The sequence below is a fragment of the Crotalus tigris genome, unplaced genomic scaffold (genome assembly GCF_016545835.1).
Source record: "Crotalus tigris isolate CLP2741 ecotype Arizona unplaced genomic scaffold, ASM1654583v1 scf7180000017536.10889498, whole genome shotgun sequence".
In the NCBI taxonomy this organism is placed as follows: Eukaryota; Metazoa; Chordata; class Lepidosauria; order Squamata; family Viperidae; genus Crotalus; species Crotalus tigris.
The window spans coordinates 3,834,902-3,854,516 of NW_024096460.1; the positions used below are offsets into that span (position 1 = coordinate 3,834,902).

Genomic DNA, 19,615 nt, shown 5'->3' on the forward strand with positions numbered 1-19,615 from the left:
AGCACTCTGCATTCGTATTAATATTATTTGAATATAATTCCAGTTCACAGTAGCGACATAAATACTGTCTAGAAAATCTTAGATGCCCTGTTTAGAAAATTTACAGTGTACTACACTTGAGTTCCTCTTTAGACAGCATTACTAACATTTATGACAAATTAATTGCTTCTCTTTTTCCTTCTAAATGTATTTTGTGGCACTCATGGGTTTGAAAGGCTGCTTGTGTTTTCTGGATATTCAATTTAGTATAACTGAGATAATTTTCATAATTTTTATGATTAAGATACATAAAAAAATAGCTTTTGGTTTTCACAGTAGACTAAAACAGTATGCTGCCTGACCTGACTGATGGTTGGTTTACCAGGAGGGTCCTTGTGAATAATCATCTGGTAACGTTTATAAACCTGGTAAGACTCCTGAAATGTGGCTTTGAACTGGGAACTTTGTGGAGATGATCGCACCAGCCTCACCTTCCAAAGAATTAAAAACAGTTGTTGCAATAATATACATCATGGATCTAAATGTTTGAAAGCAATATAGATAACATTTAAACAGTTATTCTTGTTCATATTTTAACCCAACATTGTATATATATTTTTCATAAACAGAACATTTAGCTTTATTTTGTGTCACTATTCAAAGCTCAAGTTCCAACCACACTGCCCTTCATTTAAATGTTTTCAAAAGATTGTAGACAAAATCTGATCTGAAGCAGTCATGCGATGTTCAAATGTAAAGTAAATGTAAATGTAACATATATGTTCATGCACACATACCACACACACAATCGTATTAGCATTAGTTTGGACTTTGGTAGTCAAATAACATTTACATGCTATTTTGAAACACAACTTTTTTATAGGTTTTCTTAAATCTAATTGTATTTTAGATTTATGATGATTATTTTAAGGATACCTACTAAAGTTTGAATGTACTAAAATACAATATTGGTGAATTCCTTAACACGTTTAATGTGAAACCTCACAAACTTAAGTGGTGAGCAAAATACATTTGTTTAGGCTTGCATTAGCTAATTCATGTGCATAAGTTTATATTATCCTAGAATATGGATCTTCAAACTTGGCCCTTTTATGACTTGTGGACCAACTCCCAGAATTCCTCAGCCAGGCATATTGGCTGAAGAATTCTGGGAGTTGAAGTCCACAAGTCATAAAAGGGCCAAGTTTGAAGACTATTGTCCTAGAAGCACAAAAAACCTCATGTTTGGAATCAGTTGTTTCTACAATATTGTTTTTAAAAATTTTAAATATTCTTTTAAAAATTTAACCAATGTGCCCTTTGGATTATCTTCGCTCTATCAAAAGCAATGTTTTGATACTGGAAAACATGGCATTGGCTATGGACAATGAAGATTCAAAAGATCAAGCAAACATGTTGTTGTTGTCATGTGCTACACTGAACAGTGAGTCCCAATGTCCTGGCAGATAGAAATCAATACAGCAAGTGACACAGAGGTCACATTAATGCTTGGCAGCAATCAAGAAACTCAGGTTAAGCATCTTTTTGGTTCAGAGACAGCATAAACAATAACAAGACTAGGTGAAATCCAGGAAGCAGCACATAGTAATGGAATTGTGTCAGAAAATAATGTGGCAAGAAATAAGTTCCTGGAAGGAATAGAAGACTAGAAATGGAATAAAGGATAATCAACATGGTAAACATGATGCCATGAGTTTTTGTAGAGTTTTATGTGATTTAATTTCTGGTTTGAGGGGATTAGTTGGTTTTAATGTTTTTTATGCCTCCCAGGGTTGCTGTCACAACATGGGTGGCTATATATCTTCTTTTTTAAAAAAAAACATTAAATTGATACTGAAAGTTAACAAGACACTCTTTTAAACTATGTTCTTTGAACATTTACTACTTTGGCATAACTGCTAAGAAAACTTCATTTAAAATAGTTCTTTAAGTAAAGCATATTTAACATTAACAAATGCCTGCCATGTTAGTAAAAATGGAAATTTTCCATTATTAAAGGTACTGATCACCTCTTTTCTTTACAATTTTCTTTCTTTACAATTAGATGTTCTCTTCTTATCAAGTTTACAAATATTTATGTTTGGGTAAAATCACCAATTTGAGTAGCAAAGTCTTTCTCCCACAAGCATTATTTTTCTGATATTCAAAGAAATAACAAAAAACTGCCATCAAAACACCTTCCTCCTAGTTATAACTTGGGACATCACCCAAAATTAATTAAATCAATAGTATGATTAACAATTCTCCAAAAGTAGTGGATACAGTATATAATACACAGAATTTTACACATCTAGTTAAGCTAGGACATTATCACCTAAAAATTGCCTACATTCATAGACAAATGTTTCATTCCAGGCTTCACCAAATGGTTGAAAATATACTTTTTATAATTTTGTTCCAAGGATGGTACATTTTAGGTTCTTATTAAAGTTATAGGTATCAATATCTTTCTTCTGTAGCATTTCATTCATTTAGATGGAACCACAGCACCCCCTTGTGTTTCTGCAAAGAACATGAAACTTTTCAAGTACAGGTAGTCCTTGACTTATAATTCGCTTAGTGATCTTTAGAACTTACAAAGATACTGAAAAAAGTGACTTATGATCCTTTTTCACACTTACAACCATTCAGCATGCCCATAGTCATGTGATCAAAATTCAGATGCTTGGCAACTGACTCATATTTACGACAGTTGCAGTGTCCCTCTTTGTGACCTTCTGATAGGCAAAGCCAATGGGGAAGCCAGATTCACTTAACAACCATGTTACTACAGTAGTGGCCAAAATTGTGGAAACCTTTCGGGAAAAGTGTATTTTTGAGGTTTGATGGCTAATAACACCATTTTTTTTGGAGTAGTACCATAAAATTATGTATCAATGGAAAGATAATTTAATCAAGAATGTAATGCAACAAAGTTTGTTCAATTATCTGTATTGTATTCTATGAAAGGTTATAGCCAAATAACCAGAAAAAGGAAGCACAATTTGCTTAGGTTGGTATCAGGTAGCTTTCCTTCATCTAATTGTAGCCAATGAGCATGAGTGTTTAGAGAGCCAATCAGATCACAGTAGGATTCAGTTATTGTTGTCATAAATTGAAGCTGAGAGGAGGACATTTGTCAGTGTATTATGTGATCGCTATCAAATTGGTTGGGATTTTTTGTGTTCTTTCATTTAGTGAGCTTGTAAAACGTAATAAAATTAAAGTAATGGTGCAAAGAGTTGACTGGTTTCCTAGAAAGTGATGTAAAATAGTATTATTAAGTGAACAAGACTACAGTTATAAAGAAATTAGAAGAAAAATTGGTGGAAACGTAATCAAAGATGGCATTTCTACTGTACACTTTTCCCAAAAGGTTTCCACAATTTTGGTCACTACTGTAACTTAACAACTCTGCAGTGATTCACTTAATTGTGGCAGAAAAGGTTGTAAAATAGGGCAAAACTCACTTAACAACCATCTTGCTTAGCAAAGAAATTTGGGACTCACTTGTGGTTGTAAGTTGAGGACTACCTGTACAAGTTAACACTATTTATGTTTTTCTAATTCAAAACTTTGCAGTGTTCCCTGCTTTTGTATTTCAAACAACTTTCCTATTTTGCTGACTGTATTGCTTAGCATTAGCAAACAATGTAAAAATACTTTGCCATAAGCAATAGAAATATCTTAATACCTCTATCTGGTGCAGAGCTTCGGAAGGTAAGCTGGCAAAAATGAAGTCTTCGATTGATTTTGGTTGGTTGGTTTTAGGGCGGCAGTTCTGACTGGTGAAACTCTGAGACCCTGATTCAAGTGAAACTGGCCACATCTGGCACTGCAGGTTTTTTTTCTGCAATTTTTGTTCCTTCCGTATGACTTTTGCTTTACGACATGGCGGTTTGCTCAAGTCAGCTCCTCTGCCTAGAATGCCAACATATTATTCAATGGGAAAAGCATATATTGAAGGAAGTCACGCTCATTTATTTTTATTTTTATTTTACTTTTAATATGACTGTCTACAAAGAAAGCACTTCTTTAAAAAAAGTTAGGCATTCGGTAATACTTTGATTGTTGCGATACCACTAACCATGGAAATGTTAAGGTTCTAGTATCCTCTTATTTATTATTATATTTGCAAGCTACTGTACGCAATCTAACTCTAAAATGGACTATATAATGATTATGACTTTGATACAACAGAAAGCTTGCCTTCCATCCAGAAAAAAGTATCTTGTGATCAAGATTATATTGCAGCCTTGATAGAGGATAAGAATTTTTTTTCTGCTCTAAGTTATTTCATTAAACGGTCAGGTTTATATCCAAAAATTCATATACAAGATCAACTATATAACTGTTGAATAACAAAATCCATATTCCTAAAAAAGGGGGGATCGAAAGAAGCAACACCACAGCCATCAGAAGAACTAAAAAAAAGGTATCAGTGTTATTCTGTGCTAGTTGGGGGAGGGAAATGGGCACATCTGGGGCATATTTTAGCAGGCGCAAAAATTATTTGGCAAATGAAAACTTTCCTCCTTTTTCAGGTATAGCGATTCTCAATTTTGGCCTTGAAAGATGTGCAGACTTCAAGTCTCAGAATTTCCCACCAGCTCTGGAGTTGAAGTCTGCATATCTTTAAGCTGCTGCGTTGAGAAACACTGCTCTGGCAGAATGCCTGCTGAATACAAGTAAAAAACACAAAGGTTATTTGTTGAACCCAGACAAAGATGCTAATTTATGTATCCAATATAATGAAATAAGTCTGAGAACCGTGAACTAACAAACTTACAAGTACCTTACCTGAGGGAGTTAATGAAATGGTGAAGATAGCCAAGCTATACTGCAGGGGTTCTCAACCTTGGCAACTTTAAGACTTGTGGACTTCAACTCCCAGAATTCCTCAGCCAGCTTTGCTGGCTGAGGAATTCTGGGAGTTGAAGTCCACAAGTCTTAAAGTTGCCAAGGTTGAGAACCCCTGCTATACTGTAACTTTTCTTTTTTTTACCTTTATCTTTAGCAAGTTTCTTGATAAATAAAAGAGGCATAACACATTTAATGTTAGAACTTAGTTAAGCAGAGCTTAAGTTAGTTTAAACAGCTACAATTAATTCTAATATTTTTTTTCTCTAGCAAAAAGAAGAAAAAAAATTAATAAAAGGATGAAATACATTTTCTTATGTTTTGCTGAGAGACAGCTACAATAAATTCTGTTCTAACTAACTTAGTTAATACCGGGTAAAGACTCACGTAAAATAACAATACCAATATGTCCTTTTGGGAAAAGAGGATTTTCTAAGCCCATCCTTTTAGACAACATTGGAAAAAAAAAACGTTCAAATGATAGGGTTCATCATGCAATTATTAGCCTCTGTTTTACTCACTGTCTTGGAAGAGGTAAAAGACAGCATAAAATAGGCATTACCTGGCTTGGGAGTAATGTCTGCTATCTGTAATGACCTGCTAGAATCGGCATTCAGTTCTGCATTACACAATTCAGAATTTTTTGAGTCCACTTCCTTTACATTTATTTCTTCTGTCATCTCTTCCTCTTCCATGGTGTCAGTATTGAGGGGCTGCAATTCAGATTGGCTTCTGACAGGTGGATTTTTTAAGGGAAAACTACAGCCGTCAGCTTCTTTGTTATGAGACTCCATGGGATCTACTGTAAATAATAATGTAGAAAACACACATACAAAGTAGGGAAATTCAAATTTTACTTTAATAAAAGATTAATATTTCTACTTTAACATGAACAAATTATAATTTTCACTGCAATTTTAGCATACATAAATGATCCCACAATATAATTGAACTTTCAAAATAAATTAATTCAATTTATGTATCGACTGACTCCCAAGATTCTAAGAAAAATACATTACTGTCAAGAGAAATTGTACAATCATTTCACCCGTGCTATGTACATACAGAGTGTATATACAGAATGGATTTAGGTGACACCTCACACATTTTATTAGGAGACTGAACAACAACCTGCTGTAACAAAGGAGCTACCTTTAAAGTGGAATTCTAACAACATATATGACTTCTTAACATGGCAACTACAGTGGGGCAAAAATGTATTTAGTCAGCCACCAATTGTGCAAGTTCTCCCACTTAAAAAGATGAGAGAGGCCTGTAATTGTCATAGGTAGACCTCAACTATGAGAGACAAAATGAGAAAACAAATCCAGACAATCACATTGTCTGATTTGGAAAGAATTTATTTGCAAATTATGGTGGAAAATAAGTATTTGGTCACCTACAAACAAGCAAGATTTCTGGCTCTCACAGACCTGTAACATCTTCTTTAAGAGGCTCCTCTGTCCTCCACTCATTACCTGTATTAATGGCACCTGTTTGAACTTGTTATCACTATAAAAGAAACCTGTCCACAACTTCAAACAGTCACACTCCAAACTCCACTATGGTGAAGACCAAAGAGCTGTCGAAGGACACCAGAAACAAAATTGTAGACCTGCACCAGGCTGGGAAGACTGAATCTGCAATAGACAAGCAGCTTGGTGTGAAGAAATCAACTGTGGGAGCAATAATTAGAAAATGGAAGACATACAAGACCACTGATAATCTCCCTCGATCTGAGGCTCCACGCAAGATCTCACCCCATGGGGTCAACATGATCACAAGAACGGTGAGCAAAAATCCCAGAACCACATGGGGGGACCTAGTGAATGACCTGCAGAGAGCTGGGACCAACGTAACAAAGGCAACCATCAGTAACACACTACGCCACCAGGAACTCAGATCCTGCAGTGCCAGTACAGCAGACGTGACCCCCTGCTTAAGCCAGTACATGTCCGGGCCCGTCTGAAGTTTGCTAGAGAGCATTTGGATGATCCAGAAGAGGATTGGGAGAATGTCCTATGGTCAGATGAAACCAAAGTAGAACTGTTTGGTAGAAACACAACTCATTGTGTTTGGAGGAGAGAGAATGCGGAGTTGCATCCAAAGAACACATACCTACTGTGAAGCATGGGGGTGGTAACATCATGCTTTGGGGCTGTTTCTCTGCAAAGGGACCAGGACAACTGATCCGTGTACAGGAAAGAATGAATGGGGCCATGTATCGTGAGCTTGTGAGTGCAAATCTCCTTCCATCAGCAAGGGCATTGAAGATGAAACGTGGCTGGGTCTTTCAGCATGACAATGATCCCAAACACACCACCCGGGCAACGAAGGAGTGGCTTCGTAAGAAGCATTTCAAGGTCCTGGAGTGGCCTAGCCAATCTCCAGATCTCAACCCCATAGAAAACTTTTGGAGGGAGTTGAAAGTCCGTGTTGCCCAGCGACAGCCCCAAAACATCACTGCTCTAGAGGAGATCTGCATGGAGGAATGGGCCAACATACCAGCAACAGTGTGTGCCAACCTTGTGAAGACTTACAGAAAATGTTTGACCTCTGTCATTGCCAACAAAGGATATATAACAAAGTATTGAGATGAACTTTTGATATTGACCAAATACTTATTTTCCACCATAATTTGCAAATAAATTCTTTCCAAATCAGACAATGTGATTGTCTGGATTTGTTTTCTCATTTTGTCTCTCATAGTTGAGGTCTACCTATGATGACAATTATAGGCCTCTCTCATTTTTTTAAGTGGGAGAACTTGCACAATTGGTGGCTGACTAAATACTTTTTTGCCCCACTGTATCTGAATACAGCAACAGAGAAAGCAAAGAAGACTCAAATTTTCTGGAAAAAAAAAAAAAAACACCAGGAAGCAATAACAGTTCTTTTTAAGTCCCAATTGGGAAAATAAGCTGATATCTTAACTTCTACATTATGAAATATTTTCTGTTATGAAGATAAAAAAATAGTTGGCAAGAAATACAGGTAGTCCTCAACTTACAAGAGTCCGTTTAGTTCGACTGTTCAAAGTTACAATGGCACTGAAAAACGGGACTTATGACCGTTTTTCACAGTTATGACCTCTGCAGCATCCCCAAGATCATGTGATCAAAATTCAGACACTTGGCCACCGGTTCATATTTATAACCATTGCTGTGTCCCAAGGTCATGTGACCATCTTCTGTGACCTTCTGACAAGCAAAGTAAGTGGGGAGCATAGTTTCACTTAACAACCGGGTTACCAACTTAACAACTGCAGTGATTCATTTAACAATGGTGGCAATGATGAGAAATTAAACATAAAAATTATTTTAACAATGTGAAAAAAGATTTGACTCATAATCTATTAAAATAATATACAATAATACTGGTTTCTAACATCCCCTAACTCTAACCTCAACTAATCTACAGTTTATAAATCTTTATAATTTCTAATTTCAGTTCTTTAGGCAGTTCTTTTTTCTCTTTAAAAACTATACTTACAAATACTTCATATATTACACTTTGCTGTGTAATATATAAATATTTGGAAGCCATTCTTGCTTAAACTTTGTTAAGCTTCTGTTGCTAATATATCCTGTTAATTTTGACACTGCAGCATATTCTCCAAGTTTAAATTCCCAATCACTGGTAACATATCTCTTTGCAAATGATGTGCTAAATTTATTTTTGCAGCCTTGAATATGTATTTTAATACAATGTGATCTTTTAATTAATATGTTTTGGGAATTATGTCCAGTCAAAGCAATTATAATTTGACTTCTAAAATGTTTTGAATAATGTTATGTATTCTGTTCCAATATTTTAAGGAGTATTTTGTTACACGTCTACCACAGAGTTCCTCAATCTTTCGGGGTTAGAGGCCCAGAGTGAAGGGGAAGGGAGAAAGAAGGGATGGGGTTTTTTTTGGGGGGGGGGGTAAATGCATGTGTGCGCACGAACACCCATTACTCACATGAGTGGGGCTGGGAGCACTCGCAATGCTTGCATGAGTGGGGCTGTAAATGATGACACTCATGTGCACGGACACACACACACACCAGCCAGCCCCTCATACAGCCTGGTGGCCAATAGTGGGCCACGGTCCATAGGTTGGGGATCCCTGGTCTACCACACATGATAAAATGTTCCTTCTCTCTCTCAAGGCATTTTCAGCATTATATGATTTGTCTATTTTGGCAATTATTGATGGAATTGTATACCAAAGATAAATGAAGAACAATTTCATTAAAACTGGGAATATACCACGATTGTTATACACACAAATTGCTGGAAGAATAAAAACTGACCCCAAAAGATAGGGATCTTCTAAAAAAAAATAGAATTTAAAATGCTCATACAAAATCAATTCCACTTACTAAAGAGTGTATATTTAGAACACACACTGCAAGTATCAAAATAGTGGATCATTTCTGCCTTAGCATCAACCATGAGCAGTAAAGGAACAAACAGTCAAGAAATATGCCAGAGATTAATACTTGATAGAAAGCCATGAATGCCTTAGATAAGGCTGCATAGAGTAGCCCCATGGTGAGATAGGCTGCAAAAAAATTAATAAATAAAATAATAACAGAAGATGTTCAACAGATTAGGGATAAATCATCGTGGAGAAAATTTATCTATGTGGTTGCTAGGACTTGAAAATGACTTAATGGGACATAATAACAGTTACTCAGATATGGCAGAGACAGAACACATAAAAACTGCAAATGGACGAAAATTTTAAAGAAACAAGTCACAACGAGAATTATGAAAAAAATCTATAAAATGTTCCCCAAATTCTAACTTGAAACTGATACAGAAATATTGTACAGTATTTATATTATTGAGTCAATTAAAACTACCTGCTTTTTCAAAAAATTCCAGAATACAGCAACAAATAACACTTAAAGGACACTAAAAATTACCTTCAACATCTGCTTTAGAATGTTCTCCTTTTATTAAAAATTTTAACATCTTCTTCAAAACTTTTTTCTGTGATTTGGAAGGTTGGAAGTGTAATACTTGGCATCTCAAAGGAAAAAAAGAATAAGTGCAATCAAGGTATGCCCTAAGTAATATAATAATTAAGCACACTTATGTAGATAAAGCTATGTAGATATAGTTATTAGTAATATATGTCATATGATTAGTGTCAAAACTTGTGATTATTCTTTGCATAAATTGGAATTACGAATCCTGTTTAAACAACTGCATTTTTTCTGGAATTAAAATCCAGTGAAGTATGCAGTCTCTCAATATGTTTTTTTAATGTACAATATTATCAATATTTACACAGCATTTTGACAAAAGGCTACTTAAGCACGTTATTAACACTGTATACACAGAATAATCTGATGTAAATGTCTCTATCTGTTCTCTGTGGATAGAAAGAAACTACAAGCAGGAGTAAATGAACTGGTAAATGAGGTACAAAATATTCCAATCTTGTCTTAGGTTTAGTATAGAAATCATGCATCCTTCAGGATGATGGATAACCCTCCTCTGCTCTCACCATCACAATGCAATTAACTGTTGAAGGGGGGCAAAGTGCAGCATCTTCCCGAAGACGAGCAAAATGTAAGAAAATTATTAATATGAAAAAAATAACAAGGCTGGAAAAGAGAGTTCCATCAAGGGGTCAAAAATGCTATTTTTCTGAAACATCTTCCATATATCTAGACAAGCTCCCTCAATGTGGCCCCAGTGGAATGTAGTAAAGATCATGCTGTTCCAGAGAGCCTTGGGGACAGATTGAGCACCATCTGAAGTCAGTTTTTATTTCTAATTTTTTAAATTAGCTACTTAGTATGGTAGTTGATTTATTGTAGTTTGTTTTGCATTGGTTTTACTCATTTAATTTTATGTAAGTCTTAAAATTCTGAGGCAAGTAAGTTTGATAAATAATTAAATATTTTTTTCTTGACTAGCTAGGTCAACAGTATGTTTGCCTTTATAAAGAGTTTAATGCAAACTTTCATCGTATAGCAAGTCTTTGATAACCATCCCATAGCCTAACACGGCACATGTGCTCTAACATGAAATCTGTGGAATCCCAATTTTAAATAAAATTTATTATTAATAATTAAAACAAATATAATCTCAAAACATCACCAAATCTAACAATATTTCAGTTAGTCCTCTTTGAAATCTTGCAGATATTTAGTTAAGAATACAAAACTCTCACAGGTATTTTGAATGAAAATATTAAGATCTTGCAAGATTTGAGGCTTCTTAAAGCAGTTTCATGTAACGATTACTTACAACATTCTGTGGGAATTATTAATTAGAAACCATTCTGCTATATAATTGCTGACTCATTTAGAAGGCAAATTAGGCTGGGACTTGCTAAACACGTAATGCTAAATGGACATTTGAATCTATCAATTGCACAACACAGATAGTGAATTAGAAAAAATATTAAGTATTGTGCATGTCTTACCTTATTGTATATTGAGGACAACATGTCCGATTCATAGTGGGTTTATAAACATACTTTCCACTCCTGTGAATTTAAAAGATGAACATATTTTAATGAATTCTTACAGTGTTCTTAAGTTAAAATATATACTTAATAAATATTAATTAAATATATACATCATACTTAGAGATGAAAAAGTTTTATATAAACGATCACAATTATATAATTAATTATACAAGAAATGTATAAGCTGTACAGAAGCCATTCAAATCTTTCATGCATGAATATACATCACATAAATCTTTTGAGCTTTATAATGTTAAGCAATCTCATCATCCCTTTGATGAAATGATGCTGGCAAAAACAATGTCTTCATCTTTATTTCCTGATATTTTTACAATATTATAATATTTTGGATGGCTATACAAATATTGGCTAGTTATCCTAGACCCGAGCAATTTAGCTCTTCTAACTCTAATGGACATTTTCCAAACTACAGATATCTTTCAGTTACGACCCCAATTGAGCCCAAAATGTATGTTGCCAAGTGAAACATTTGTTAAGTGAATTTTGCCCCATTTTATGAAGTTTCCTGCCATAGTTGTTAAGTGAACCACTGCATTTGTTTAGTTAGTAATGTGTTTTTTAAGTGAATCTGGATTCTTCATTGACTTTGCTTGTCACAAGGTCACAAAAGCTTGTTCATAACCCCAGGATACTGCAACTGTCATTAATATGAACCAGTTGCCAAGCGTCTGAATTTTGATCATGTGACCATAGGGATGCAGCAACAGTCGTAAGATGAAAAATGATCATAAATCACTTTTTTCAGTGCCACTGTAACTTTGAACGGTCACTAAATGAACTGTTGTAAGTCAAGGACTACCTATTTATATAGAAAAAGATGTGGATGACAAATTCAGCATATCAAATTCTATCTCCCTTTTACTTAAATTTCTTGGAATTTAAGATTTTCTCTCTAATGAAGCAATAAATATATGATACAGAGAGATAAACTTCATAATCTAGATAGGATTCCATTCCAAACTTCCATTCCCTGATAATCAAAGATACAAAGTGCCAGTGTATCATATCTTAAAAAGTCCCCAAATTTTATCATTGGTTGACTTATATCACAACATTCCTGCCGTGGCTAAAAGGAATCTACAAGTATTCTCTTCTCCAATTTTAACTCAGCCACAACCTTGTAAGTTCTTCAGCTCAGAGAGAATGTCCATTTTCCATAGCTGAGGTAGACTTGAACCTGGATCCCCCAGTTGTGGTTAAATATTTAACCAGCAATTAAGAAGATCCGGTATTTGGAATACCCATGCCTGTGGAGCTGGGGCAGGTTGATCTATCAAGCATTCCCTTTTCCAATATTCATTCTGTTAGAACACACTACAAATAAGAAGCAGTAGATTACATGTGGATCTATCCAGAGTGCTAATTGTTTATATTACTGTTAATACTTAAAATACATGCTGGTATAACTTCTTACTCTCTATTTTACACTGCACTTCTAAAATTCTTGTAATTACGTGTATAATATTTGGAAAATTACTTCATGTAGCAAGATGGCAATTGGTATCAAGTAATGTCTAAATATATGGAGGTACTTAGTGATTTTATATATTTTATAGGATATAAATAGTATTTGATTGGTTATGGTCCCATGTTATTTATACTAGTCTGGGACCAAAATAAGGATCAGAACAGGAATATTCAATTAATCACTTACCTTCGCCATCCTCGATCTATAAGATCCTGATAGTCTTGAACAGTCAGTGAATGAGCCCACATGCCTGGTACAAATATTCATATAGAAAATATTCATACAAAATATAGAAAGAATTTTACTTTGAATCATGAAAAAATCTGCCCCTGTGGAAACCTCCCCATATACATGTCTTAATAACCCAATGTTTAAAAGTATGATTGAAACTTTTCAAAATTATAAGTAAAATACATAATTAACATTAAAGGAATGTGTCCTTATATTCTGCTACAAGCATGTATGGCTTCCTCATCACATTGTACTTATTTTCATTCATTAGATTACTTATTGTTATGTCTGGCTTCATATAATACATCAGATAAATATGTTCTGTGATTTCAGCCAATGAATTTATAATTCAATGTGTTAGATGACCCAGGCAATTGGGTCTATTAAATATGCCATGGATTTTGGTGTGCTGCAAAAATACAGCTCTCAAATAAGCCTTCGTGAATCTGAGCACTTTCCAGTTATGACAGTTTTAACTCCCAGAATTTGCCAACCAGCATGAACATTGCTACAAAATCTGGGTTAATGCTCTTATTTCTGAAGAGTACTTATGTAGCAGAAGATGCTGTCAGTGGATCTAACAATGCAGTTCAGCTCAATACCCCATCTACTTCAACAGTATTTCCCACAAGACCTCCTTTGACTCCTTTAAATTTGATTTAAAACAATTATATTATTGTAAATATCTGTCACTGGTTTATTTATTCTGTTATCCTCTATTCTACTGTTACCTTGTTTCCATACAACAAATTCATACAACTCTATTTCTTTCTTTAAAATCTATTATTCTCTTTAATATTGGGGGTTGCACAAAACAATGAAACACAAAAGTACAATAAACACAATCTGAGTGCATTTGGTGATTGGCTAGTTTATAGTTCCATGGATGGTGGGAATGCTACACATTTCTATTAATTTCCACTGGTTTCTTGCCCATCTCTCTGTTATGCATCTTTATATTAATAATAATAACAACAAATATTTCATAAACATACCCAACCCATTCTATATCTGTACTCATGTCCTGAGAAAATGTGCTGGGGTTTACAAAGACTTATGGGTTTTTATAAAATGTGCTTTTAGACTCTGAGTATAGGTAGTCCTCCAATTACAACAGTTCATTCAGTGACAATTCAAAGTTATAACAGACACTGAAGTGACTTATGACTGTTTCTCTAACTTACGACTATTGCAGCATCCCCATGGTCACATGATCAAAATTCAGACGCTTGGCAACTGAGTCATTTGTGACAAGCAAAGTCAATGGGGAAGCTAGTTTCACTTAACAACTGCAGTGATTCACTTAACAGTTATGACCAGAAAGATCGTAAAAATAGGGTATAACTCACTTAACAATAGAAACTTTGGGCTTAATTATGGTTGCAAGTTGAGGACCAGCTGTATTGGCTCCCACCCCTGTGATTCTTATTATGCAAGGCAGTTTCTTCCAATTCAGGGACAGGAATGTCCTTTGGTAGCCAAGGGCTACACTGAGAGGAACCGGGCACAAAATTAAGACAGAAAAGCATCAGATAACTTGTACCTCGTGCCCTGAAAACCGACACCGTGGTCCTTGTCAAAAGCAAACAGGTGCTTCGTTTCCCTCGCTGTTTTTCATTCTCACTCTGATAACTTAAATTGCAGCCAAGGGCTCGAACTAGAGATGGGCCAGGCAGGGCCCGGCACCTTTTGAGAATTGTGACATCGCTCCGTGAACTGTTTTTAAAAGGATAGCTTCGAGAGGCGCCTAGAAACGGGCTATAGGAGGCACCGAGCGCCGACTGCCTTTTGCCCTCGGCTGAAGCCTAACATGGCCTGAACTTGTCCCGCTCCGACTCCTCCACGGCCTACCCTTTAAAAGGAATATCGCAGCCTCAAACGGCAACAAGAGACTCGCCATTGAGGCAAAAGATGGCAAGGCTCGGCTCTCCTCGCCTCTCCGGCGCTGCGTTCTGCTCTGTTCCCGTATCCGATTCGTACCGTGGGAGAAGTTGCCGGTGTCGTTCTTGCAATAGCCGCAGCGGTAGCCACCGTCTCCCCCCAAGTACTCCACGATACTCAAGAATCCTCCTCCCGCCATCTTAGTCACCCGGCCGGCTGCCTCCGCCTTTTGATAACCTCGTGTCCGCCAGCCTAGCCAGGGACCTCTCGAGCGCCCTAAGCAGCGGCGTCTGCGGCCGCCATTTTAACGAAGGGCAGAAGGCGGCTCGATCGAGCGACGTGGAGGGCCCCCACTTGCAAGCCCATCTTCCGGTTGCCAAAGGCAAAGCACGAAGCTTCCATTTGCGGGGCCAAACCTGAAGCTAGAAAGGGGGAAAATTCATTAAAGGCTGGTTTTTATCCCTATGCTTCGGTGTGACAGCCTGCAGAAGATTCGCATCCTTGTTCAAGATAACCAGGCAGGTTTTATTTATTATTTATTAATTTATTAAATTTGTTTGTCGCTCATCTTGCCGCAAGATGAAGCTATAATAAAAGTGTTAGCCTGCAACAGATTGATACAGCTGCCTTACTGGGCTTTGGCTTCAAAAACGTTCTGACAGGCAGAATTCCACAGAAACAAGTGCAGGTTATTTTTAAAAATGTGACGTTCAAATGTGTCTGTCTATCTATTCAGGAGTGTTATATACGTATACATATTAGAAGTTCAGGAACTACTAATTCTTCTACTTCTTCTTTGCAGTGTTTTAGAAATAACGGGGTCCCTCTATTCAAAGGAGCATAAAGTAAAATGTTGCAGGGTTGTGGTACGTCAACTTTTATCTTCAGCTAAGTAAATACAATGAAAGGTAATGTTACTGTTCTACTGGAACCAGGAACAAATTGAGGCCTTTTCTCCTTCGGGTGCCAAGATGCTCTGAAGGGATGCCATTTCTTGTACTTCCTCCAACACCAAAAAAAAAAAAAAAAAAAGTTAGGATATCCTAAAGGCAGAAATTACAAGTGAACATTTGAAAATCCCTGTCCTGTTAGTAAAAGCCTAATTTTAAATCAATAAAGCCAGAGCATATTGCAATAATGTTTGTGCTTTTGTAATGTTAACTTATCTGCCCTTGGATTGGTAGCACATATCTCTAAACTCACTCTTTATTGATAAGGCTGATCGTCTTGTTGGGCATTGGGTGGCTTTTTTAATGAAGCCTTGGAGGAGAAATTTGGCTAACAGATGGGCAATTAATGTACCCTTTTCCATCTTTCTTTCTGGCTACATTTGCTAACCAAGAGACAATTGCTTGGTACTTGCTCAAATAGTCACTGCTGATTGTTACGTAGGAGAGAAGAATGGTCATTTGGAGGTTCTTTTTTGCACCCTTATAAAAATAGATCCATTGTGGAGCTTCTCTCAGCATTAGGAAATAAACAGTCATTGCCTTCCAACTGCCTAATTCTCTGTCTTCAGAGGAAATGCTTTTCCATACTTTCTGTATATTCTCTTCCTGTATTTTCAACAGATTCAGGAAAGTAAATGTGCTTCATTCTCAACCTTCATCCTGCTTCAGCTCACAGTCGAGGATTCATTGCCTTGTTGTACAAGTGCATTTGGGGGCGGGGAGATCATCCAGCACTAAATATATTTCTTAAGATCTTTTCAGGACAATGAATTAACTTTTATGGGACATATGGTGCTGCTGCTGTTTTAAATTTAACAATATTATCAATTTCAGTACAGCAGCAATAAATCACATCAAATGGTACTGTCTGCTGGTTTCCACTAAACTTTTTTTTTCATCCTTTCAGAGCATATCTGTTCATATAAAAACAATGAAGAAACCAGAATACCTTGCATGTACATGTGTCTGGGGTCTTTAACCTGGGAGTTGAACATTTTTCTCAAATGATTTCCCAAATCATTGTTTTCTTGCTATATACATCTATGTTATGTGTGCATAGGGAGATGATTCCTTGTATTTTTTTCTGACTGCATTAATATTCATATAATTTGAACCTGACACTCGGACTCCAATGTGTTGTTAGTTTTTATTATTTACTTCTGAGATATGCTGCAGAAACTGGATATGGCAGGATATGTACATACTCATTTGTCATAGAATGCAATCAGTTATGGGTTTATAGACACAAAGAGAATGAAATATATAGGTAGTCCTTGCTTACCTTTCATTCAGCACTTATTCAGTTATGATGGGACTGAACAAAACGCCTTATGATTAGTCCTCTAGGCTCTGGCCTTTGCCATTGCCTGGGGTCATGTAAACAAAATTCAGTCCTGCCCATGTTTACAACTATCCTCCCACAGTTGACCTTTGTTGTCTTTGCTGAGTTCATCATCCTGGCCACGCAAGGGGAGATGCTGTAGAAATGTCCTATAGACCAGCAGGTAAGAACTATAGGCAGGTGTGTGCTGTACCGCATCCAACTACTGATCAGGGCATCCTTCACGTACTTGCCAAGCCTTCCTTTCACAAAACAACCGAGCTCTGCCAGCACAAAAGGAGCTGGTACAAATGGCAGTCCTGGCTGCGCCAGTTGTGAAAGGAAACCCTGGCCAGCACACAAAAGAAGGACCCAGGTGGTAGTGATAGGCAGTGCAGCCGACGGCCAGGGGGTAGGATAATTGGTGGATCGGCAGGAAGCCAAAAGTGTGGAGATGGAGGGGGAAAATAGGTTGCTGAGAAGAATTGGAGGCAGTCCTTTCCCTTCTTCTAAGAATGGCTTGGATCCAGGTGAGTCCTCGCTTAACAACCATGTGGGATTCATTCAATGATTGTCAGAACTGCCCTCTCTAAGTCGAGCAGTTATGTGACATTTCATTTAACAACCATGTCACTTGGTGCTAAGTGAGGGCTACTTGTACTTCAAAATTACTGGCTTTTTGATTATGTGCTATCAAATTGCTGTTGATTCTTAACAACCACACAGATTTTTGCCTTTAGTTAATCCATTATTTGGTCCTTATTTAATTGTTCTACTTATAAGAGAGAAATACTTTTCTAGGTGTGAAGATTCAGAGTAAGATATTTAAGAGATGTGTTCAATATTTACAAAAGGTGATGGAATATTCTTTGTACTTTGAATTCATATGATGCTGTAATATGTTGTAATAAATATGTTGTAATAGCTATACCACAGGTCGGCAACCTGCGGCTCCGGAGCCGCATGCGGCTCTTTGGGCCTTCCCCTGTGGCTCCCAGCCTCCTCTGCCTTTGCAGAGAGAGACAGAGACAGAGAGAGGCAATTGCACTTCCCTGCTTTTCTCTCTCTCTGTGTGTGTGTCTGTGTGTGTGTGTGTGTATGTGTAAAAGAGTGCACTCACAGTGTTCTCCGAGGAGCTGAAAAGCTTTCTGGGCGGAGCTCCTCCCTTTGCTGCGTCTCTGAAGGAAGCAGGAAGGGCAGGAGAGAGCTAGCTAGCCCAGCTAGGCTGACTCAGGAATTCTGGGAGTTGAAGTCCATGAGTCATAAAAGAGATGACGTTGCCTACCCCGGAGGTTGTTGGACAACAGCTTGAAGCTTGCCAGGTGAGCAGCAGATAGGAGGGGGGGGGGAGAAAGAGAGAGAGAGAAAGAGAGAGGGGGGGGGAGAGAGAGAGTGGGAGAAGAGGAGTGGCAGACCAAGGGCAGATAGAGAGGGAGGGAGAGAGAGACCCTTTTGACGTCTAAAATGAAGATAACACTGCATATATCCTTTTTTTACCTTTGTGTGTATGTAATTTTATTCTCTTAAAGCATTCTCTTGGTGATCATTGTTTTAATAGTATGGGTATTCCCAAGAGTCATATTTTTACTTTTATTTTTAATGTGTATATGTGTGTGTGTGTGTGTGTGTGTGTGCGCGCACACACATATACACATACACACACACACACACACACACACATACACACACCTATAATAAAGGTAAAAAAGGATATATGCAGTGTTATCTTCATTTTAGATATCAAAAGGGTTTTGCGGCTCCCAGTGTTTTGTTTTTGGTGGGAAACGGGTCCAAGTGGCTCTTTGAGTGTTTTGGGTTGCCTACCCCTGAGCTATACTAAAGACTGAGATGGAATTTATATATCACCCAACCCAAATGACCTGGGCACAATACAGATAGCACTCGACTTACAACCAAAGTTACCACAGCCCCCCCCCCCTTACAACCCGATTCAAAATTCTGACTGTCTCCCCCCCCTCCGGTCATTTTGGATTCTTGACAATTGGCCCGCCTTTGCAGCATCCCAGTCATATGATCAGTTTGCAACATTTTTTGCTGTTAACTTGTGTTTACTTCCAGTTTCCAACAAAATAACAGCCATTTGCTTAAAGACCATGCAAAAAAGGTCACAAAATCAGGCACAATCACGTGATGACCTACTTAAGTAGTATAACTTGTGACCATAATTCCTTGCTCCATTAATATGTCGAGGACCACTTGTATTATTACAAATCAGCAGTAAATGAATTTTAGAAGATCTAACTAAGATTTCAAGTCTATTTCTAAGCTATAATCAGGCTTTCTGCCTAAACTCCAACTCTTTGTCTTCCAAAAAAAAGGTTCCCTTCTTGCTGAAAAAAAATCCAGAATTTTATGCTCCACATCTCACCACAATTATGTCCAGAAATGCCCCATTGAAAGTCAGAGAG

General features: G+C 37.0%; 1 protein-coding gene across 6 annotated transcripts in view; it reads right to left on the bottom strand.

Annotated features, from left to right (window-relative positions):
- Nucleotides 1–15,427, bottom strand: part of ATE1 (arginyltransferase 1) — an 87,329-nt gene extending 71,902 nt beyond the window's left edge. For 2 of the 6 annotated variants that reach the window (XM_039335344.1, XM_039335256.1), the window contains exons 1-7: nt 15,015–15,427; nt 12,990–13,053; nt 11,270–11,332; nt 9,756–9,859; nt 5,402–5,641; nt 3,674–3,900; nt 342–470 (exon numbers count right to left, since the gene is read on the bottom strand). In XM_039335344.1, coding sequence (XP_039191278.1) covers nt 342–470; nt 3,674–3,900; nt 5,402–5,641; nt 9,756–9,859; nt 11,270–11,332; nt 12,990–13,053; nt 15,015–15,114 — 927 coding nt within the window. In that variant the 5' untranslated portion in view covers nt 15,115–15,427. The other 4 variants (XM_039335500.1, XM_039335582.1, XM_039335660.1 and 1 more) reach the window with 4 other exon arrangements.
- Between the last annotated feature and the right edge of the window lie 4,188 nt (nt 15,428–19,615).